Raw genomic sequence first — 22,994 nt, 5'->3', positions numbered from 1 at the left:
AGCCGGCTGCTGGGATTGAACTCCCAGCCTCATGGGCAGACAGCATTTCTGCTGCCTTACCACTCTGCGCCACAAGAGGCTCTAACACTAGCCATTACATTACGCCAAGACAGAAAACGATGCTGTTCGGCTCAAATCTGCATGGATAATTTTCTTTTAAGCATTTTAATGTTACAGAAACTCGTTTCTATATTGCTTCTATGTTGTATAATTGCACAGTATAAAGTACCTGTAGCGGATACATCACGATCCCCATAATTGTACTGATTAACATCAGCGCATGAAAAACTGCAAGGCATGAAAACAAGAAATAGCAGCTCATCTCGAAGGCCAGGGAACGTTAGTCGTCGTCCGCCTCTTAATACACCGTCATTTGCACCGTCCCCATAAAAGCCTCACGTTTCCATGGCCAGTTTCCGGATAGACAGGATTCCTCTCTCAGCCCCGAAACTGTCTTGCTCAAATTGACATGAGCCGACCCAGTTACAGCCTCCGTGTTACCGATGGAGAACGAAAAGTCAACACCGTCATGACGCCAATAAACCGCGAATGCCGCTCGCAGCCTCCTCGCCCGGCATCGAGGGAGCCGTCATAGGCGCGTTTCAACCCCCAGGCGGAAGCTCTCCCGCCCCTCCGTTTTTCTCATTTCACTAAGTTTGACCCTCGCCGCTTCCCCTCGTGCGTATATCCTTCTACAGCCGCCTGCTGCTAAGCGACAAAAGCCTCCAGGCTACCAGTTCTCCTTCTGGCCCTTCTCATTGGCTACGTACTCGTAATATCTCGCGGGGAGTAATTGTGCGGCGCGGAAAACATGGATGCCGGAAGTAGCAGGAAGGTACGTCTGAATCTCCCCTAGCTCCGAAAGTATTATTCACGCTCCACACACTCCGCGTAGACACGTGTGCGCGCCCGCCCTTCCCGCCCCTGCTTCCTTAAGGGAAGGAAACGTAGCCCCAGCAAGTAACTGGCCTTTCAACATCCCCGCAGAGGCAGCGCGAGGCGGACTCGGAGACGTCGGGCCTGTCCGGAGAAGAAGAGGACGAGGAGGAGGCGGCGGAGGACGACGACTATGTGCCCTACGTACCCGTCAAGCAGCGCAAGCAGCAGATGGTAAAAAGACTGTGCACCCGTACTGGGACTCAGCAACTATTTCCCCTGGGCGTTGCTGAAGGGCAACTGCGGGGCGGGGCGAGGGGGAGTGTCCGGAGTCCCGCGTGCCACTGCAGCTCATATCCCTTTTGTTCTTGTTGCTGGTGGTCCTAAACCGTTGCCCAACTACTGAGCCCTGTTGCTCACTTCCTCCGATACAATGAAATGGGGTTTACTAGTCCATACTAATAGGTAAATTGTGAGCTGGAAATTAACATACAGTATAATGAAAATACTTGAGAGGAGATAGACTGAACATAATGACAGGTTCTCACTTAATTGTTCTCAACATTCCACACTTAGATACATCAGACTGTAAATCTTCCATGTTGACATGTTTATTTCCTTCACTATATTTTCCCCTGCAGCTGAACCCAAGCAAATGGTAACTTTGTAAAGTAAACTTGTTAAAGGTAAAGGTAAAGGTATCCCCTGTGCAAGCACCGAGTCATGTCTGACCCTTGGGGTGACGCCCTCTAGCGTTTTCATGGCAGACTCAATACGGGGTGGTTTGCCAGTGCCTTCCCCAGTCATGACCGTTTACCCCCCAGCAAGCTGGGTACTCATTTTACCGACCTCGGAAGGATGGAAGGCTGAGTCAACCTTGAGCCGGCTGCTGGGATTGAACTCCCAGCCTTATGGGCAAAGCTTTCAGACGGCTGCCTTACCACTCTGCGCCACAAGAGGCTCTTTTAAAGTAAACTTGTTACCTCTGTTTAATTCTGGAATCTGGTGACTCCCATTTCATTGTGTGTGTGCACACAGAAGCTTATACCTTGGATAAAACTTTGTTGGTCTTAAAGGTTCCACTCCACTCACACTTTAGTTAGACTAGGAGTCAACAGTGTGTAGAGTTCCCCCTAGTGGTGTTCCTCCGTGCCATTTGCTGGGTTCTAGTATTCTTTCTGTATGTTTTTCTCTCCTGTCTTGCGCTAATAATTTAAATTCACAGACCAGCTGTTAAGCAAACCATTGTTAAAGTCAATTCTTATAATAATATCTGGGTAGAAAAGATATATGTCCATACTTAATTAGGACACTACATCAGTGAAATATATAAATCAGTGCTAGAGGAAAAAGATGTACTAGAGCTGTGGTGCCCAACTTTTTTATCACTGGGGACCGGTCAATGCTTGACAATTTTACTGCGGCCCAGGGGGGTAGTCTTTTGCCGAGGGACATTGCTGCCGCCGCCTGAGCCCCTGCTCTCCTTGCTATCCAGCCGGTGCCCCTGACTTCCTGCTGCCCACTGGGGAGCACTGCCAGCAGCAGCTGTGCAGTGCCACGCCGAGGGGGAGCCCCAGCCATGGCGGTTGCCGGAGAGCACCAAAGGTGAGCCAGCAGCAGAGTGGCAGGGCAGCCTCCGAGGCAGCAGCCAGGGAGGAGGACTAGGAGGAGCCATGGACCGGTAACGGTTCCCAGACCGGGGGTTGGGGACAGCTGTGCTAGAGGATATTGATGTGTAGGCACAATTTGTGCTTCTTTTTGTAGTAGTGTAGCTGGAATGGCTGTGATTCTGTATCTTAATAGTAGTAACCCATGCTTGGCTGGATCTCTGGTTTCTAAGTAATTCTTCCACCTTTCTAAATTGTTAATCAGGAACAATGTCTTAAGGAGAAAAAAGGATTCTCCAGCAGATCAGAGTGAGTTGGTCGCAGTTTCCACTACTATGATCATTACACACACTTCAGGATACAGAGACTACGTACATGTTGGTCTCAGTATGAGATAGACCAGAAATAGTGCATCGGAAGACCTGGTGCTGGCATTGAGTGTAAGGAGACACTTGAATGAACTTGTGCTGCATGGATGAGCTCAGAAGAGGCTGCAGCAAAATTTGTTACATGGTGGCAGAACTAGATTTAAAAGGCATGAGGTGGAGACATCTATTTACATCATGTATATGCTGCTTTTTAATATTTAGTTTATACATTGGTGTACAAAATAAAACTCTTAATAAAAATAAATTTCGAAATCCCCACCAAATAAATCTTTTGAAATGTAGTTGTTCTTCATTGATGGAATCAGAGTCCAGTAGCACTTTTAAGACCAACAAAGATTTATTCAAGGCTTGAGTTTTCGAGGGCAAGCACTCTTCGTCACTAATCTTGTTACATTAGTAAACTGTCATAGCATCCAAACACAGCCATATGATTGGCTGGTTTGGCAGAGAGTTATCATGTGGCTGTGTTTGGATGCTGTGACACAGTTTACTAATGTAGCAAGATTAATTTTTGCTTATATATTCCTACTGTTATAATTGTCAGTTCTTAGACTGACAAAGAGTGCTTGCCCTCGAAAGCTCACGCCTTGAATAAATCTTTGTTGTTCTTAAAGGTGCTACTGGACTCTGATTTTATTGTGCTACTTCAGACCAACACGGCTACCCATTTGAATTTATCTTCACTGATGGAAGTATTCTAAGTCACTTGCTTGCTTTAGACTGAGTGTTACCTGAATGAAGCAAAATTTTTAATCCTTGGCAGGAATGAAGCTCCCATCCACCTCCTACTTTGGTCCTGCTGCTTGGTGACAACGGGGTAGTTTGATATCTCATGTTCTGCTCATCTTCCATCAAATTATTTCTGTAACTGTTGGGCCTGTAGTAGAAGTAATCTCTATGGGCTCTGAAGTGCTCCCATGGATTCTTACATTGACTTAGGTACTCAGAGGCATTTTATTCCTCATGTGTTGGATGACAGTGGTAGCATCTTTGCAATTCATGTTCTGAAATGCATCCTGATAATGGCAGTCATGTTAGCCAAATGCTGTATCTGAGTAAAGCAAGAATGCTATCCAAATTCATAATTATGTAACTTTGCATTCTGATTTTTGCTGCTGGATAAAAAGATAATTGTGAAAGACATCCAGGTGGACCTTACAGAAGGAGGCAGATAGAGCTATTCATTATTCTCTCCTTTTGATCCCACACTTCCAACCCAGAGCTCATCTGAAAGACTTACAAAACATACTGTTCTGTGCTAGTTAGTATATACCTGCTTCAACTGATATTTGTGCTAATAGATATATTTTTGCTCTTTCTGCACATCTTAATAGATGTGCAGAAACTTTCCAGTCCCTTCTATGTAGAGTTACATGCTTCTGAGTCCAGTTACTACAGTTAACCTAAAAGTGTACAGCTCTTTTTAGGATTGTATTGTAAGGGAGCAGTCCCTAAGCAGGTTTATTCAGAAGTAATCCCATTTTATTCATTTGGGCTTACTTCCAAGAAAGTTTTCTTGGGAATGCAGCATAAGACTTCTGTGCTATACTCTGTACAAAACAAAACTGATCCAATAAGAGAGAGCCCCCATGATTCCCTGTGTTCCCAGGGTATTGTGGCTCCCGCTGATGTGAATTTACACCTTTGGCAAAGTATGTATTCAGACAAAGAGCCGTATGTGGCTTTCTTCCACCTTATGGAGCAGAAGCTGCTTCAGAACTCAAGAAGCATCGGCTATGTGTCCGTAGGGAGTAACCATTCAGAAATTAGCTGCCCATAGCAGCCAGTGTGGTAGCCCCCATTCAGCGTTCCCAAAATACCCAAAGTGCCAAAGACTCAATCAACACTTTTAGGACCTGTCTTGTAAATGCCAATATACAATACTAGCAAGAAAGCCCATTGCAACCAGGAATGCAATGGGTGCTAGGACCCAGGGGACACCGGGAGGTGCAGATCTCTCTCTGTCTCTTTCTCTCCCTCTCCCTCTTGCTGCCTGTCTCTCGATGTGCCTCTCAGCAGGAGGCATAGCAGATAATCAAGGCTGGTTTGTAGGAGGGAAGCAGGGTCGGTGTGCAGTTTGGGGCAGCTCTCTCTGTGTGTCTCTCTCTCCCTCCGTTGCAGCAGGGCCAGCTCTTTCCATGTATCTCTCTCCGTCGCAGCAGGAGCCATAGCAGGTAATTAGGGCTTGTTCTTAGGAGGGAAGCAGGGCTGGTCAGCAGCTTGGGGCAGCTCTCTTTGTGTCTCTACCTTCCATAGCAGGGGTGATAAGAGGGAATGAGGGCTCATGTTCAGTCTGGCAGGGCTCTGTGTGTCTGTCTCTGGCGCGTCTGAGAGAAATGTGGCTAGCATCCAGGGAGGGAGGGCAAGGTCTATAGGGACAAGGCCAATTGGAGTGCAGCCAGCGCTGGCCTGATTGGCCCTATTCCAACTCAGACACGTTCCACCCCCCCAGGTTGTTACACAAACATATAGAGGAATCATGTATAAGGATGACTGCTCTCATCCACCATTCTTCCCTGCATCTATGTCAGGCTACTTTCCTCAAGCAGTATTCCTACTATTTTTACCATGTTACTGATTACCAAATGTGGATTAATTCAATCTATCATATTTCCAATAGTCACTTATGGCTGTGAAAGTTTGAACTCTGGTGCTGGAGAAGGCTACTGCGGATTTGTTGGAATAGCAGCTTCAGTCACGACAGAGTCAAAGTTCTAATGTCTTCATTTAGCTAGCTAGCATAGAGCCTCTAGGGCAGGGGTAGTCAAACTGTGCCCCTCCAGATGTCCATGGATTACAATTACCATGAGCCCCTGCCAGCAAACACTAGAAGGGGCTCATGGGAATTGTAGTCCATGGACATCTGGAGGGCCGCAGTTTGACTACCCCTGCTCTATGGGCGTGGAGTAAGAGTTTCCCGCCAACTGTCTGGTTAGTCAAGATGGCAGTTGGTGTGTGAGGCACTGAGGCAAGATGGATAACTGAAGAGAGTTTCCGTTATAGCAACAAAAGCAGAAGATAGTATAGTGTAGAAATATAAGCTGTAGTTGTTGTAGTTTGTTATCTTTAGAATAGTAAATATTTTATAGAAGCTGTACATATGTCTGCAGGATTTATTACCTTGTTCCTTGTAAATTCCAATGTGGTAGCAGAGGATGGTTGGTTTGTTCAGACTAAATGTGTGTTTTAGCTTAGAGAGCAGGATTTTTTTTAAAGCAATCAGTATTTTTCTGTAGATCTAATTTTCATCCAAGCCTGTGAACTTACAAGCAAAATGCAGATGCCTCAATTCACAGGTATAGTGACCATCCTCCCCGCAACTGGCGGGGACCGCCCCAGGTTCCCCCCAGATGTCCCATGTCCGGGCAATTGCCAAAATGCCCCGTGGCGTCCTCTGGGCCTGTGCTCATTTGTTTCCCTGCAGCCGCCCTTCCTTCTGGGTGTGGCAAGGGAAGCCCGTGGTTGGCCGAGCCCCCCGGGAAAAGGCATCGCAGCGGCTGCAGAGCACTGTGTCACCGCGCCTGCACACTTGGGGCGGACTGGTGGTCCCCGCGGTGGAGCTCGTCTGCGCCAAGATGAGGTGGAGTAGGCGCGTTTGGAATTCCCCCTTCCCTTCCCTAGCAGGGCGGCGATTGGCAGCGCGCACAGGAGTCGGCCTCGCACCAGGTTGGGCGAGAACCCTGTGTATGGGGCAGGAGGACGCGCTGCAGGCAGAGCCTCCTGCCACCTGGTGTGGCCGCCAAGGACAAAGTATGAGGGAGGGAGGCCGCCACCGCACGTGCCGTCGCTGCCGCACATGCCGCCACTGCGGCGGCGGCAGCGCATCCCACCTTACGGCCCCAGAATTCTGGTCACCTTATGCAAGCCAAGCCAAGGGAACTGCCCCTCGCTATAAGAAGCAGCCTACCTCAAATAATGAAAAACTGTTTGAGAAAGATGTTTCAGACCATGTAGGACTTTTTAAACAGTCTTCAGGAGGAAATAAATACGTTGCGACTTTTATGGATGCTGGAAGTCATTATGCATGTGTGTTTACAAATTATATAAAAATTTACAAATTTACAAATTATATAACAATTGTGAAAAACAAATTAAGGCACAAGAGGTCCTGTTCAGTAACAATGGCATTGAATATAGCAGCAGTGAATTCCAAAGATTTCTGAAAGAAGAAGGAACAGGGCACAATACAAGTGTAGCCTATTCTCAGCAAAATTGTGCAGCTGAACATCTTAACAGGACTGTCCAGGAGATGGAATGTTGCCTTCTCATGCAAGCTAATCTTCCTGACATCAGCTGGGCAGAAGCTGTAAACACAACAGTATATCTTTATAATAGACTTCCATGCAAGGCAACAAACAAATCACCATTTGAACTGTGGTATGGCAGAAAACCGGGCTCAAGACATTTGAAAATTTTTGGAGCTAACGCTTATGCATATATTCCAAAGGTCAGAAGGGGAAAAGTGGACTCCATAGCAGAAGTGGGAATCCTTGTAGGTTATGCATGAGGAAATAAAGGATATAGAATCATGCATCTTAACACCTTCCAAGTTAAGGTCTGCATGTTGATGAAAACAATGTATTTCAAGTTTCTAGTCTGTAAGTAAACCAAGCAGCTGCAGAAGTCTCCACTGATATGGACTGATAAGTCCTCAGAAAAGTCAGCAAGAGATTCTTTAATCAGAAGGGGAAGCAGGAGAACGTGTACCAGAGGAAGCAGAGACTATGGTGAGACGATCAACAAGAAGCAACAAGGGAATACCACCACTGATGTATCCCATGTGTGCAAAAGTACAACCTATCTGTGAACCCGATGAAACCATTACACCTGCTATCAAATATACTACCATAAACGACTCTTCTGAGTATTGCAGCGTCAAGTAAAATGCAAGTTGAACACCTGAACATTGGAACATAATGCAATGAAAAATTAGATACACTACTAAAGGTTTAAACTTTCAACAAGGGAAGGCATATCTCTGCCTATATATAAGACTGAAATACGAATGCTATCACTACATTCTAGTTTACATGGATGATCTGCTAGTGAACTGTCAAAATAAAAGGGATATAAAGAGACTGCTGAAAACCTAAACAAAGAGGTGGAAGTTAAACAACTGGGAGACATGAGTCATTATCTAAAATACAAATTGAGAGAATTGAAAATTTCACTTAAACCAGAAGAATAAAATCATGGACTTTATTGAATCTGTAGGCATGCAAGAAGCCAAGGGAGTAAGCACTCCACTTGATCTAGCATATCTCAACCTTCAGAATGGAAAATTACTTGAAAACAATCAACTAGATAGCAAAGCAATTGGAAAACTTCTCTATTTAGCACAGCCTCCAGACCTGACATTTCGGTGGCTGTGGAGTTTCTAAGCAGGATAGCAAATTCACCTGACCACCATGATTGGAGTGCAGTAAAGAGATTGGCCACATACCTGATCAAACCAGCTGAGCAGAAACTGGAACTATCAGCTTGTAACAGCCCAAAACTTGTTGGTTACATGGACTCTAGTTGGGCTGATGACCAAACTGACTATAGATCTACTAGAGGTTATCTATTTTTCTATGGAAACAGCTTGATAAGCTGGACAAATAATAGTTGTCAAATCATCAACTGATGTTGAGTACATATCTGCTTCATATGCAAGCAATGAACTTGAATGGATTATCGATCTGTTGAAAGACTTTGACATAAAGTCGCCTTTGCCAGTAACAATGTTTGAAGACAACCAGTCATACATAGCTATGGCTGAAAACGAAGAGCAAGCACATTGTTGTTGAATACCCTTCAGTGAGAGAAAAACGTCAAGAAGGAAAAATTGAGTATTGTCCTTCAGAAGAAATAGTGGCTGTCAAACCACTTACCAAAGGAAAGTTTGAGTACCTGTGCAAGAAGCTGAATGTACATGACTTTAGGGTGTGACACTTGAGAAGTGGTGTTGGAATAGCTAGCATCAGCAGCTTCAGTCATGAAAAAGTCAAAGTTCTAATGTCTTCATTTAGCTAGCTAACAGAGAGCCTCTAGGGCAGCGGTCCGCAACCTTTTGCAAGCCGCGGACTGCTGCGATGGGGTGTGGGGAGAGGGCGACCCGGGCCCCTGCGCATGCGCGGCAGCCCCAGCGCAAACGCGCGTGCATGGACTCGCTGGACGCAAATGCGCATGCGTGGCAAGTCTGCGCATACGCGTTTGCGCTGCCGGTATGCCGGCGGCCGTGGCTCCCGCTCCCCATCCCTCCAGGCCGCAAGGAAATCGGCTGCTGAAGCGGCCAATTAGCTTGCGGCCCGGCAAGCTTCTCTCCCCCCCCCCCCACTCCCAAAGCAAGAAGCTTGCTGGGCTGCAAGCTAATTGGCCGCTTTGGCAGCCGATTTGCTCGCGGCCTGGCGAACTTCTCGCTGCGGGGCGGGGGGGGGCGGGAAGAGGGAGCCAAGATGGCAGTTGGTGTGTGAGGCACTGTGGCAAGATGGATAACTGAAGAGTAGTTTCCGTTATAGCAATAGAAGCTAAGATAGAGTAGTTTAGAAAGATAGGCTGTTATTGTTGTTTGTTATCTTTAGAATAGTAAATATTTTATTGAAGCTATACACACCTCTGCGGGATTTATTACTTTGTTCCTCGCGAATTCCAACAGGATTCCATGGACAGCAAAAGTCGCAAACAAAGAAATACTAGAGCATTGATATAACACTAGAAGGCAAAATCAGCATATTCTAAAAATATCAGTATCAAAAACTGAAAGCCCCAAAACTAGGAAAACTGGAGGGGGGAAGTAGCCAGAATGAACAGAAGCTGGCTGTTATAAACACAGTCGAGAGAGAGCCTGTTGGAAAAGTTCAGTTTTACATGCCCTGTGGAACCCAGTTAGGTCATGCAGGATATGAGTCTCCTCTGACAAGGCATTTCACAAATATGGGATGACAATAATGGAAAAAGCCTTGGCTCCAGTGACAGAAAGCCAAATTAATTGATGGCCAGGTACTTCCAGCAAGCCACAAGATGCTGAATGCAAGCAATGTGAAGGTCACAGGGGGAGAGAAAATCCTTTAGATATGGTAGTCCCCAGACCCTTAGGGCTATAAAGGTAATCCAGAAACCAGTGCAGTTACTTCAAGATTGATTGAATATTCATAGACCAGGGTAGGCTGGTCAATAGTCTGGCAATTGCATTTTGGACAACCTGCAGTTTCCCAGTCATCTTCAAGGACAGCCCCATGTAGACAGCAGGCTTCGACAGTCATTTGGAGATGACTGTGGCATGAATCACTATGACAGGTCCAAGGCCCATTATGCACGGCCGCCGAAACGGCGATTTCGGGTCACATGGAAAACGCGGAGGGGGAGGACGCGACGCACACCGGTTATGCATGGGGCGGGGCGCAACGGCGGCAAAACCCAGAGTAACTGATTATGCACACGGCGATCCGGGCGCCGCTTCTGGTTGCGCCCCGGGCACCCGGAAGCTGCGCTTTCTTCCGCGTTTCACTGACGCGGCTTTTTCGGCGGCATGCACCGAAGCTGCGGCCGGTTGCAGCCGGCTCCGTGCGTTATCGGTGATTTTAGTCGCCGCCATTCCACCCCGAATGTGCACTAAAACCCCCGTGCATAATGGGTCCAACTGAGACAAATAGGGACCTATAATGTGCTTGACAAATATGAAAGAACACAGATCTTGCCACCATGGACATCTACTTGTCCATTGATAGCAAAGCATCAAGCCAGACTCCTACACTCCTCACTAATTCAAATGGATAACTGTATTGGTCTGAAGTACTACAACAAAATTCGAGTCCAATGGCACCTTTAAGACCAACAAAGATTTATTCAAGGCATGAGCTTTTGTGTGCATACATGCTTCCTCAGACAATGGACCAGGGATCATAAGAGTACAGATATAAGGAGAAGGCTGCGGACTGGCAGTGGTGGGGAGGGCGGCCACGAATGCGCAACGTGCATTCGCGGCAGGGCTGCGCATGCACATTTGCGCCATGTGTGGCCGCAAACATGCATGTGCGGCACTTCCACGCATGCGTTGAAACTGCCGCGCATGCGAGTTTGCGGCCGCACATGGCACAAACGCGGACCTGCTCCCCCCCCCCCCCCCACATACTGAAGCTTTCCGGGCCGCAAGCTAATCGGCTGCTTTTGCAGCCGATTTGCTTGCGGCCTGGGAAGTTTCTTACTGCGGGAGGGGGCTGGGAGAGGGAGCCGCGATGCGGTGCCGGGGCCTTGGCGACCCGGCACCGGGCCGCGGCCTGGTGGTTGGGGACCACCGATTTATGGCATGATTCTGTTTCCAGGATCAGTTCTTGGTTTCCAAAATACAAAAGAGAGGAACCCTTTCAGAGGTTTTATGATCCAGTTTTGGGTTCTGACTCACAGGATGGGGAACACTGATCTATGAGACATATAGCCTTCTCCTTGAAACATTCCTTTTCATACCAAAATACTCTGCAGATGGGCTAGCAGTCTTCCTCTGTTCCCATCTAAGCTTTGGACTTGCCTCTTGTTTCTCTTCCATATACTCAGCTGCAAAAACGACTGCAGATGCGCCGCAAGGGGGTGTTGGAGGAGGAGCGAAAGGACAGTGGCAGTGAATATCATGGAGATGAAGATGACATTCCCCTGGGTCCACAATCTAATGTCAGCCTTCTGGACCAGCATCAGCATCTCAAGGAGAAGGCAGAAGGTGAAGTTGGCACACTTGGGTTGCTCTGTGAGTGAGGAGGAGGCTCTAGAAAGGGCTTAACTGACTACTCTGTACTCTTTCCAGCACGTAAAGAATCGGCTAAGGAGAAACAGCTGAAGGAAGAAGAGAAGATCTTGGAGAGTGTGGCAGAAGGACGAGGTGAAGATTAAGGAAATATTCTTTCACTAGGGCCCATTGGTACTAGGCAGGAAGAGTGAGGAGAAAGCTGCCTGTCATCACCGCTATAATTGTAAACTTTGTAGTGGATCTCCATGCTTCCAAGCTCTTCATTGAATAAGTGTGGCAGATTAATTTGCTTTGGGTCCCTTTGCTCTTTTTCTTTCTTTTGCTCTGGTTTCTGCTGATACCGTGTGTTGACTTACATACATTGATTCTAATGTCTTTCTTTTGGGTAGCGCTGATGTCTGTGAAGGAAATGGCAAAAGGCATCACATATGACGATCCTATTAAAACCAGGTAGGTAGCATGTTGTTAATGCAACTTTACTAGCACTTCAGCCCATTATAAGTTTCCTGGGGATGTGTGGTAATGATCTGTAAGCTGTGAATCCTTGGATTGTACCTTGGAGCGATTTGTGCTGAGGTATGGTTTTTCTTAGGAAGTCTGAGCAACAATAAAGCTAGTGGTAGTGACAGCATTCAAGTTGAACTATTCAAAATCTTAAAGGACGATGCAGTAAAAGTGCTACACTCAATATGCCAGCAAATTTGGAAAACTCAACAATGGCCACAGGATTGGAAAAGGTCAGTTTACATTCCAATCCCAAAGAAGGGCAATGCCAAAGAATGTTCAAACTACCGCACCATTGCACTAATTTCTCATGCTAGTAAAGTTATGCTCAAAATCCTACAAGCTAGGCTCCAGCAATACGTGGACCGAGAACTTCCAGAAGTACAGGCAGGATTTCGAAGAGGCAGAGGAACTAGAGATCAAATTGCCAACATACGCTGGATCATGGAGAAAGCTAGGGAGTACCAGAAGAACGTCTACTTCTGCTTCATTGACTATGCTAAAGCCTTTGATTGTGTGGAGCACAACAAATTGTGGCAAGTTCTTAAAGAGATGGGAATACCAGAGCATCTTATTTGTCTCTTGAGAAATTTATATGCAGGTCAAGAAGCAACAGTGAGAACTGAACATGGAATCACTGACTGGTTCAAAATTGAGAAAGGAGTTCGGCAAGGCTGTATACTGTCGCCTTGCCTATTTAACTTGTATGCAGAGCACATCATGAGAAATGCGGGATTAGAGGAGTCACAAATTGGGATCAAGATTGCAGGGAGAAATATCAACAACCTCAGATATGCAGATGATACCACTCTAATGGCAGAAAGTGAAGAGGAACTAAAGAGCCTGTTGATGCGGGTGAAGGAGGAGAGTGCAAAAGTTGGCTTGAAACTCAACATCAAGAAAACAAAGATCATGGCATCCGGCCCTCTCAATTCCTGGCAAATAGGAGGGGAAGAAATGGAGATAGTGACAGATTTTATTTTCCTGGGCTCCAAGATCACTGCAGATGGGGACTGCAGCAAAGAAATTAAAAGACGCTTGCTCCTGGGGAGGAAAGCTATGGCAAATCTAGAGAGCATCCTAAAAAGCAGAGACATCACCCTGCCAACAAAAGTGCGTTTAGTCAAGGCTATGGTCTTCCCAGTTGCAATGTATGGCTGCGAAAGTTGGACCATAAGGAAGGCCGAGCGTCAAAGAATTGAGGCTTTTGAACTCTGGTGCTGGAGAAGACTCTTGCGAGTCCCTTGGACTGCAAGGCGAACAAACCGGTCAGTCCTAGAGGAGATCAGCCCTGACTGCTCTTTAGAAGGCCAGATCCTGAAGATGAAACTCAAATATTTTGGCCACCTCATGAGAAGGAAGGACTCCCTGGAGAAGAGCCTAATGCTGGGAGCGATCGAGGGCAAAAGAAGAAGGGGACGACAGAGAATGAGGTGGCTGGATGGAGTCACTGAAGCAGTAGGTGCAAACTTAAATGGACTCCGGGGAATGGTAGAGGACAGGAAGGCCTGGAGGATCATTGTCCATGGGGTCGCGATGGGTCGGACACGACTTCGCACATAACAACAATAACAACATGGTTTTTCTTAGACTTAGGGGTGGGCTAGGTTGGTTTTGGCTAGTTTCCTTGAAAAGTTTGTAGTTGGAAAATAGAGGGGTTTTTAAAAAGTAAATCAAGGCTGTTATGGATAACAATCCTGATACTCATTTGTAACTGTTCATGAGTAAGATGAATTCACTGTGAAATTGGAAAACCTTGCAGATGTAGTACTGTTATTAGACAGTGGTTGAATATACTCAGCTAAACTGTTCCAAAGCAAAATCCAACTCCAAAAGCCATGTAATATCTTTTACTAAGATCAGCCAAACTAACATGGAAAAGCTGTCAAGTTCTCCTGAACTTTCATCAGACTAGATGTTGAAGGGCTCAGGGAGAGGTGAAAAAAGACATTAAGCTTTCCTTTTGAAAGAACCTCATCCTGGTGTCCTCGTTCCCTGCTGTTATTTCTTAGTATTCTCTTACTAGCTGGAAGGCTCCCCGGTACATCTTGGCTATGTCAGAAGCACGGCATGATCGTGTACGCAAGAAATACCACATCCTGGTGGAAGGAGAAGGCATCCCACCCCCACTCAAGAGCTTTAAAGAGATGAAATTCCCACCAGGTAGGTGGCCACATGAGTAATCCCATCTGTGAAGAATTTCTTTTCACATGGAAGAGTTTGGAGCTGCAGGCTCCAGTCAGCATGTTCTAGGCTAGGATTGTTTCTCAAGTGACCTTTTATATGCACACAGAATACATAATACCCATGAAACACATTAGACTGGAACAGCAAAGGTTTATGTTATGCTGATTCCTCCCCCCCCCCCCCCCACTTTCTAAAGGGTTGCTAGTAGGGACTCAATTTGCTTCTCCTTCTTACATGTATAGTTAAAAGCCTTGCCAGTTTGGTTTAGTGGTTAGGAGTGTGGGCTTCTAATCTGGCATGCTGGGTTCGATTCTGCACTCCCCCACATGCAGCCAGCTGGGTGACCTTGGGCTCGCCATAGTAGCACTGATAAAACTGTTCTGACCGAGCAGGAATATCAGGGCTCTCTCAGTCTCACCCACCTCACAGGAGAGGAAAGGGAAGGTAAATGTAAGCCACTTTGAGACTCCTTTGGATAGAGAAAAGCAGCATATAAGAATCAGTTCTTCTTCAGTAATATCAGGGCTCTCTCAGCCTCACCCCCACCTCACAGGGTGTCTGTTGTGGGGAGAGGAAAACAGACTCCTTCGGGTAGAGAAAAGCGGCATATAAGAACCAACTCTTCTTCTTCTCCTTCTTCTTCTTCCTCCTCTTCTTCCTCCTCCTCCTCCTTCCTCTGCTCCATTTGCTACTTGAAGGAAACTGTGCTTATCAAACCCCATACCATTGGGAATGTGTGGAAACTGCCTCCATGCATGGCAGGGCAATTGTGGTTTGCCCCTGAACTGTTCCATGCACCAAGCCAGATAAGGAGGCCAGCAGCTTCCAAGACTGGGGTTAGTTATCAGTGTTGGCTGTCGGAAGCCTTGCAGCAGTGAAGACATAGCCAGCTAGTTGGAGAGGTGGAAGCAAGTCATGCAGATGCCCCAATTCACAGGTATATGGTAGTCTGGGGCATACAGACTTGCTCTCTTAAGTAAGCTACTGCATTAGGCAGGAAAATCAGCCAGTAAGACCTGCACGTGGTTGTATTTGATCCGATCCGTGTGCTTGGGTTTGTGTATATCTGAGTCCAAAAAGTAGTATGAGAAGTGCCTGAAATATTTTGTATTTTGTGCTAGGCATATGGGGAGAAACAGCTCCGCTACTATGAATCTGTGTCTTACTCTGCCCACAGCAATACTGCGAGGTCTCAAGAAGAAGGGGATCCAGCAACCAACTCCCATACAGATCCAGGGTATTCCCACTATGTGAGTCTTTTAGTGCTTCTTCAGCCTCTTTCTTGATTGAACGTGGCCACTGCTCTGCCCTATTTTTTTATTCTTATTGTTGAATTTCTTAGCCACCGCTCCCAGACCTGCTGGTTCATGGTGGCTTACAACAAAAGTTAACAACAGTAATAGAGTACCATAGAACCACATCCTAGCCCCACCCCCTCACCAACCCAACCATCTCCCAGTTGCCATCTCTAGAAAGTTGTTACAGTTTGGTATTGGGGGAAGGAGCAAGATCTTTTAGTCCCCCTACACTAGGAGGTTGGAATTTTATACTGTTCACACACACTTTCTGCATCTCCCCAATAAAATATATATTACAATTAAAAACTTTAAACAGATTTGCACTGTTGGTTATGTAGAAGTCACAGACCAGGAAGTGCAAGGTGTGGGGTAAAAAATTCCCCTACCTGGTGGAATGAGCTCCTTCCACAAAGTCTGTGGTTGAGGCCGGCATGCTAAGGAAGAGCTGGACTTCTGATGGTGGGTGAGATGTCAGCTTCCACCTTTTTGTCTGCCCCAGGGCTAATATTAGGGTTGGGGCTTAGCTGTCTTTTGTTTCTGCTGCTTTTGTACATTCATGTATTGGATTGTCTGTGCATTGTATTGTTGTTTTTTAGGATTAATTTTATTGGGGTTTTTATGCACTTTTTGTAATCTGCCACAAGCCTTATTGGGAGTGCCGGGTAAGAAATTAGATGGTGGTGGTGGTGATGATGATGATGATGATGATGATGATAGTCCTTTACTGGGTGAAAAGACTCCACATCCTAATTGCTGGAATTCCCACACAGGCCTCTTGCAGTTGTTAACATGCTCAACATTTCCAGACTTTGAGGTGGTGTTGACTTTGAGACTAGACATCTGTGATCTCTCAAATGAAAGTTCAAACTGTCACTGGTGCTAAGCCTGCAGTTCATGGCCGTTTGACTCTCTGGTTTGATGATGTTTTAAGTGCCAAATGTAGCTTTTAAGTGGCGTGAGTAGGCTAATCACCTTCCCCCTACACGTTTACTAATATATCCTACTCCTTTTTAGACTGAATGGCTTCCCTGACTCTCACTCCTTTATTTTCTTTGTAGCCTTTCTGGCAGAGACATGATAGGCATTGCATTCACTGGTTCTGGTAAGACTCTTGTGTTTACCCTCCCTGTTATCATGTTCTGTCTGGAGCAGGAGAAGAGGCTGCCATTCTCCAAAAGAGAAGGACCGTATGGACTTATCATCTGCCCCTCGGTAAGTTGCTGGGACCCTGCTGTACGTTTAAGTGACCTTGAGCGGATGGGGGAGAATAGTTGAGGCAAAAAGAAAGAGTGCGTGGTGCAAATGATGGCTATAGCTGCTCCTTAACAGGCTGCTGTCTCTGCAGAGGGAATTGGCTCGCCAGACTCACGGTATCCTGGAGTATTATTGTCGCCTGCTGCATGAAGATGGGATGCCGGCCCTGCGCTGTGCCCTGTGCATTGGGGGCATGTCTGTCAAGGAGCAGATGGAAACCATCAAACAGTAAGGCTGGTGATGGAGTCTAGAATAAGTATCTAAAATATGGTTAGGGTTGGCAGCTGTTCCTCATCTCTAGGGTGGCTGTTAAGAAAACAGAGTCTGCGTTCATCTCCCTGCCTTGTCAGTTGCCTAGCCTCTATTCCAGCCATAAGCTTTATTAGGTATCATGTTGCTTAATTCAGGACCTTATAGCAGGAATGGGCAATATGTTTCCAGAAGATCCCTATCCCAATGACTTTTGATCTAACCAGCCCACTGGTGCCTCTGTGGTAAAGCAGTGAGCATGGACCACATTCATATCGCTTATATGGATTAGATTGTGTCTTGTTTTCACCATTAGTGAGGAGTGTAACATAGACCTTACTTAAACTTTTTTCATGTGAATATTACCTGCACGACTCTCTATCCTCCTCTAGGGTTCCTTAGCTCACCACACAGACATTTTAGTTACTTTCTTAACAGCTGTCTAGTACATTTCATCCAACTTTTTCTCAAAGAAACCCATGGTGACAATGGATGTGGTCCTTCTTTCCCCCACATTATCCTTACAACAACCCTGTAAAATTGGTTAGTGTTGAGAAAGAGAGTGCAACTGGCCCAAGGTTATACAGCAAGTCTCATAAGAGAGTTGGGATCTGAATCCAGTTCTCCAAGAGCCAAGCCTGATATTATAGCCACTGCACTACATTGGCTGTCAGTTGAACAGAAGAGGAGTTGAACTGGTGAATCCTGGCCAGTTCTTGGTCAAAGTTTGCAAGCATTGTTCTCTTTCAGGTAAAAATGTGTATGACTAGTACCTCACTAAGGCTCAAAAAAATCCTTCATTAGTGACCCATTCTGAATCCTTGCCTGCTTTGGGCCTTGTGGGCACAGCTGGGAGAAGAGAGTGTTTGGCCTCCAGGCATGAAAATTAGTGTTTCCAGACTCTGTTTAAACGGCCAGACTTGGGCTGCTTCTGCAACTTTGACTTATGTTCCCACAGTGGTGTTCACATGATGGTGGCAACACCTGGTCGCCTGATGGATCTTTTACAGAAGAAAATGGTCAGCCTGGATGTCTGCCGTTACCTGGCTTTAGATGAAGCTGACCGAATGATTGACATGGGCTTTGAAGGAGATATTCGTACCATCTTTTCCTACTTCAAGGTACCTGGCAGGGCAGCCTGTGCTCCAGACTTTATCCAAATAGATTCAGAATTTATGTGAGACCCCTTTCTGAATCATGTCTTTTTCCCCCTGGTACCAGAGACACAGTAAGTTCTTGCCATTTGGCAGGCCAAACTCCTGTGGCTTGTTTGATTCTTTTCTTTGCTCTTGGCTGTCTTGCAACAGCAACATTCCCCCGTCCAGATGAAAGTTTGCCGGCAAATGCTGTGGATGGGATTAAATGAAGCTGGAGCTCATTAGAACTGTGCCTCAAAACTTGTTTTCATAGACATGGATCCAGCTAGAAATATGAGAAGTAATAGCAGAGCATGCTTTTGTTTCTGTCTCACCATTAAGTGACCAAAGTCAGCATCTGGGATTATGGAAAAGGTGTTCTGGTTATATGGTGGGATTTCCAAGCAGGCTGGAGGGAGGCCTGACAAATATCCTTTTAGAAATCAAGCAGCGACTGAAGTGCTGTGTTTGCTTGTGTGGCCACAAAATGTTACCATGAGAAAGCTTGGTCATACACAGGGTTCTTTGTACTCTGCTCTAGGATGACCTACATTCTCTTTCAAGAAAAAATGATAGTATGGCCTGAATAAATTATGCTAATTGAGCAAGCTTTGCATATATTTGGATGTTTAGTTGCATCTCTAATAGCAAGGGCAAGGGGCTATGTAAGGCACTAAAGCCTCCACAACCACTGGAAATACTATTCTTTCCCTGGCTTCTTTGCAGCCATTGCAGACATTTGCTTTTTGACAGGACTATACATTTTTTGCCTAGTGAGAAATTCTCCATTTATTTAGACTTTCAGAAAACTCACTGCCCTGCTTAAATGATGAGTCTCTTATCAGTATATTTTTCGAGACCCATTTCATGATGATTCCAGTGATTTTTCGTTTTGTATACTGGGAACAAATTCTCCTTCTCTGCACCTTTATTCCCTTAGGGTCAGAGGCAGACTCTTCTCTTCAGTGCCACCATGCCCAAGAAGATCCAGAATTTTGCTAAGAGTGCTCTTGTTAAGCCCATCACAATCAATGTGGGGCGTGCAGGAGCTGCCAGCTTAGATGTCATACAGGCAAGTTTGGGTTTTTAAAAATTTATATAGATGTACATTGTATAAAAGACCCAAATGCTTACCATTATTATAATCTGTAGTATGATGTCATCAGATCTCAGAAACTAGGCAGGGTTGGCCCTGGTAAGTATTTAGAGGGGAGACCACCAAGGAAGTCCATGGGTCACAAGGCAGATGCAGGCAAAACTACCCCTGAACATCCCTTGCCTTGAAAATCCTACAAAGGTGCTGTAAGTCTGCTGCAGTCTGACGGCACTTTCTGCCACCACCAGCACTTCAGTCTGTTTTACAAAATTCTTATCTGCCTTAGGCAGGATCCATGTCTTGTTGGATATTGTTCTCCTGTTGTGTTATTGTGTGTGTACAGGGCAGTCAGAAAATAAATGATTCTAGTTAGTAACACAACAGTGCAATTTTCCACATTCCATAAATCGAGCCTGGTTTTCATAATGATTTCATGAGGAAGGTTAAATTAAGGGGTATAACTAGGTCAGCCTTTCTCAACCTTTTTACTATTGAGAACCCCTGGAGCATTCTTCAGGTTTCAAGAAGCCCCAAAAGCAGCACAATCATGCAGAATATGGTTGGGAAGTATAGCTGTTTACATGCCCACTTGGGGCCACTCCCCAACGCCTCCAGGCCCATCATTGGCTATTGGGGGGGGCAGGTCAGTATGACAGTATGGTCATATCACCTGATAAATGTGTAACAGATTCAAAAAATACATAAAACATTAACTCTCACCCATTTGGGAAACCCTTCCAGGGCCGTCAAGAAGCCCCAGGGTTTCGTGAAACCCTGGTTGAGAAGGCCTAGATCAGTGGTCCCCAACCGTTTTATTACTGGGGACCAGTCAACGCTTGACAATTTTACTGAGGCCCAGGTGGGTAGTCTTTTGCCAAGGGATGTCACCGCTGCCGCCTGAGCCCCTGCTCCACTTGCTGTTCCGCCAGCACCCCTTTCTTCCCGCCGCTGGCTGGGGGGCGCTGCCAGCAGCAGCTGTGCAGTGCCATGCCGAGGGGGAGCCCCAGCCATGGCGGCTGCTGGAGAGCACCAAAGGTTAGCCGGTGGCAGAGTGGCAGGGCAGCCCCCAAGGCAGCAGCCAGGGAGGAGGACTAGGAGGAGCTGCAGCCCGGTAACAACGGATCTACGGACCGGGATCGGTCCCCGGACCGGGGGTTGGGGACCACTGGCCTAGGTCATAATCATGCACTGAACTTTCTGGCTTTGAAACCAAATCTCACACCTCCTAACTTAATGGCTGTCTATTGATCTGTGATGTTATCTACTTTGACCCCTTACTCTTTTGTAATATTTTTAAAAAGTGTTGCTATGTGACTCGCCATAAATTCTCTCTTGTTAGGAAGTAGAGTATGTGAAAGAGGAGGCCAAGATGGTGTATCTGCTTGAGTGTCTGCAAAAGACCCCCCCACCTGTAAGTACAATCTCAGCCTGAGGTCATTATTTCAGAATCTTGCTTTTCCATGCGGCTGTGTTACTCACAGGCACTTTGAACCATTTAATGTTCTCCTGAAGCAGAAGCTTCTTCAGGAAGCTGTGAGGTGTTCACTCCAGCATTTTTCACTGCGTTCTGGTTTTATGATCAGGGAGAGTGAACTTAGTGTTGATTAAGTGATTGAAGCAGGATCCTTTAGAACATTTACTCAAGTACTGGAGCCCTTTTGCTTTCTTTGGCAGGTTCTCATCTTTGCCGAGAAGAAAGCTGATGTAGATGCAATCCATGAATACTTACTACTCAAAGGAGTAGAGGCTGTGGCCATACATGGTGGCAAAGGTCAGTAAGAGTCTGAATATCTTCCTTTAATTTACTAAGAGCAAGTTGTAGTCACAAGTATGTGGCTGTAAGTCACAATCTGAAAAAGCAGCAGAAGAAATTTGGTCTGTTACAGAGCCTCTGTATCACTGTGGTTAAGACACTGTGTTCCTCTTCCCCTTTCACTATTGTACTGAGCTGGTAAGTGAAACAGAAAGATGTCTAATTCCAAGTTGACAAGGTAAAACTTCTCGAAGATTATGGAACTGGCATCCATAGGGTGTGACGGAAGCCAAAGATTAGATGATGAACTAGAACATTGCTGACAGAGATCCTATGTACCTTGTCGTTCACATGTGCCCTTACCATGCCTCACAAATAAAGTCACAGGTATGAAGATAGTGCCTTATTAGTGCAACTTCCAATTAATGTGCCAAAAGTGCAAAACGATGGCCACACAAGCCATATTCACTGGGGATCAACTCCTTAAGTTTTTGTAACTTGTTAGCCACCATGAACTGGTCAATGGGAATGGTGGGATAGAAATTAAATTATAAATAAATAAATAATAAAGCCAACTAAGGAGAAGCTTTCTAAGAGGTCATAGCCCACAGGATCTTTTTCTACATATTGGAGTTGAAAGGCCGGGGTAACTGTTTATCCTGGAGCTTCATCTATGTGTCTGTGAAGACAATGGGCCTTTGTCTGGGGGCTGTGAATAATTGTTTGCAGAGTGTTTGAACAGGATGTCTTATTGTCTTTGGTCTATAAACTTTGTGGGAGAGAGAAGCGCTCTTCCCTTGCCAACTCTATGTTTCTTCTTGTAGACCAAGAGGAAAGGACTAAGGCCATCGAGGCATTCCGAGATGGCAAGAAGGATGTTCTGGTTGCCACAGATGTTGCTTCTAAAGGCTTAGATTTTCCAGCCATACAGCATGTCATCAACTACGACATGCCTGAGGAGATTGAAAATTATGGTATGAGGCTAACTTGGCTGTGAAATTCTACAAGGAACCTTCTGTGTATTTAGGGCATTCCTTGAGAGAGTGGAGAAGGTTTATGCCCATAAGACTTGGGTGCCAGCGGTATAACGTGTGTATATGTTCCTGCAAGTCCTAAAATAGTTGCCTAAGTCAGGATTGCTGGCCCTTGAAGAGTAAGATAGAAGACAACTTTTTCCTCCACAGGTTTCTTGACTGACTTTGTATGTCAATATTGCTTTTCCAGTTCATCGAATCGGGCGTACAGGCCGCTCAGGGAATACAGGCATTGCCACTACCTTCATCAACAAAGCATGTGGTGAGGAGCTGCAAGGGGCTACAACAGAGGCTTGGCCTTGAAGGGATATAAAGGGCATAGAGTTGGTATCCCTTGCTTGCTGGGTTGTTGCTTGGGCAGCAAGCACTGAGTATTCTGCCCAGAGCCTTTCTCTTTTTTGAGTCACTATCAATAATAATAAAGTTCAGGGACCAGTGATTTGGATCTTTGGGGAATGCCCATTTTTAAAAATTAAGATAGCTACTTGGTTCGGCAGTCTCCCACTTGCTGTAACCAAAGTCCATTGTATTCTGTTTGAGACACTGGCCTGCATCTCTTCTAACTTTGCTTTTGGTCCCCAGATGAGTCAGTTCTCATGGATCTGAAAGCGCTGCTGCTGGAGGCCAAGCAAAAGGTGCCACCTGTGTTACAGGTGCTGCATTGTGGAGATGAATCCATGTTGGATATTGGAGGTAAGTGGTTCATAGGGATCAGGGTAGGAGGCCACAATTTTGTCTGACATTATAGAGAAGGTGGAAGGCATCCCAGAAACTCAGCTACAGCTTGGAGTGGGCAGAAACTTCCTTTTGCTTCTTTCAGTTCTTGTCATAATCCACAGTTATGAAAAGGTCTTACCCGGTTAGCAGACACTAAAATGAGCGTTGGACCAGC

At 45.9% G+C, this 22,994-nt stretch overlaps 1 protein-coding gene across 1 annotated transcript in view; it reads left to right on the top strand.

Annotated features, from left to right (window-relative positions):
* The first annotated feature begins 675 nt into the window (after positions 1–675).
* DDX41 (DEAD-box helicase 41) overlaps positions 676–22,994 on the top strand; it is a 26,597-nt gene continuing 4,278 nt past the window's right edge. Inside the window, exons 1-16 of the mRNA XM_077326235.1 lie at positions 676–835; positions 988–1,110; positions 11,405–11,564; positions 11,649–11,723; positions 11,981–12,041; positions 14,122–14,258; positions 15,460–15,532; positions 16,639–16,792; positions 16,926–17,062; positions 18,042–18,204; positions 19,160–19,291; positions 20,655–20,726; positions 20,990–21,086; positions 21,893–22,042; positions 22,293–22,364; positions 22,685–22,795. Coding sequence (XP_077182350.1) covers positions 812–835; positions 988–1,110; positions 11,405–11,564; positions 11,649–11,723; positions 11,981–12,041; positions 14,122–14,258; positions 15,460–15,532; positions 16,639–16,792; positions 16,926–17,062; positions 18,042–18,204; positions 19,160–19,291; positions 20,655–20,726; positions 20,990–21,086; positions 21,893–22,042; positions 22,293–22,364; positions 22,685–22,795 — 1,741 coding nt within the window. The 5' untranslated portion in view covers positions 676–811. The remainder of the gene's footprint in view (positions 836–987; positions 1,111–11,404; positions 11,565–11,648; positions 11,724–11,980; positions 12,042–14,121; positions 14,259–15,459; positions 15,533–16,638; positions 16,793–16,925; positions 17,063–18,041; positions 18,205–19,159; positions 19,292–20,654; positions 20,727–20,989; positions 21,087–21,892; positions 22,043–22,292; positions 22,365–22,684; positions 22,796–22,994) is intronic.

This window comes from Paroedura picta, chromosome 3 (genome assembly GCF_049243985.1).
Source record: "Paroedura picta isolate Pp20150507F chromosome 3, Ppicta_v3.0, whole genome shotgun sequence".
In the NCBI taxonomy this organism is placed as follows: Eukaryota; Metazoa; Chordata; class Lepidosauria; order Squamata; family Gekkonidae; genus Paroedura; species Paroedura picta.
The sequence above is the reverse complement of the archived record's forward strand: the minus strand, read 5'-3'. Positions and strand labels throughout refer to the sequence as shown.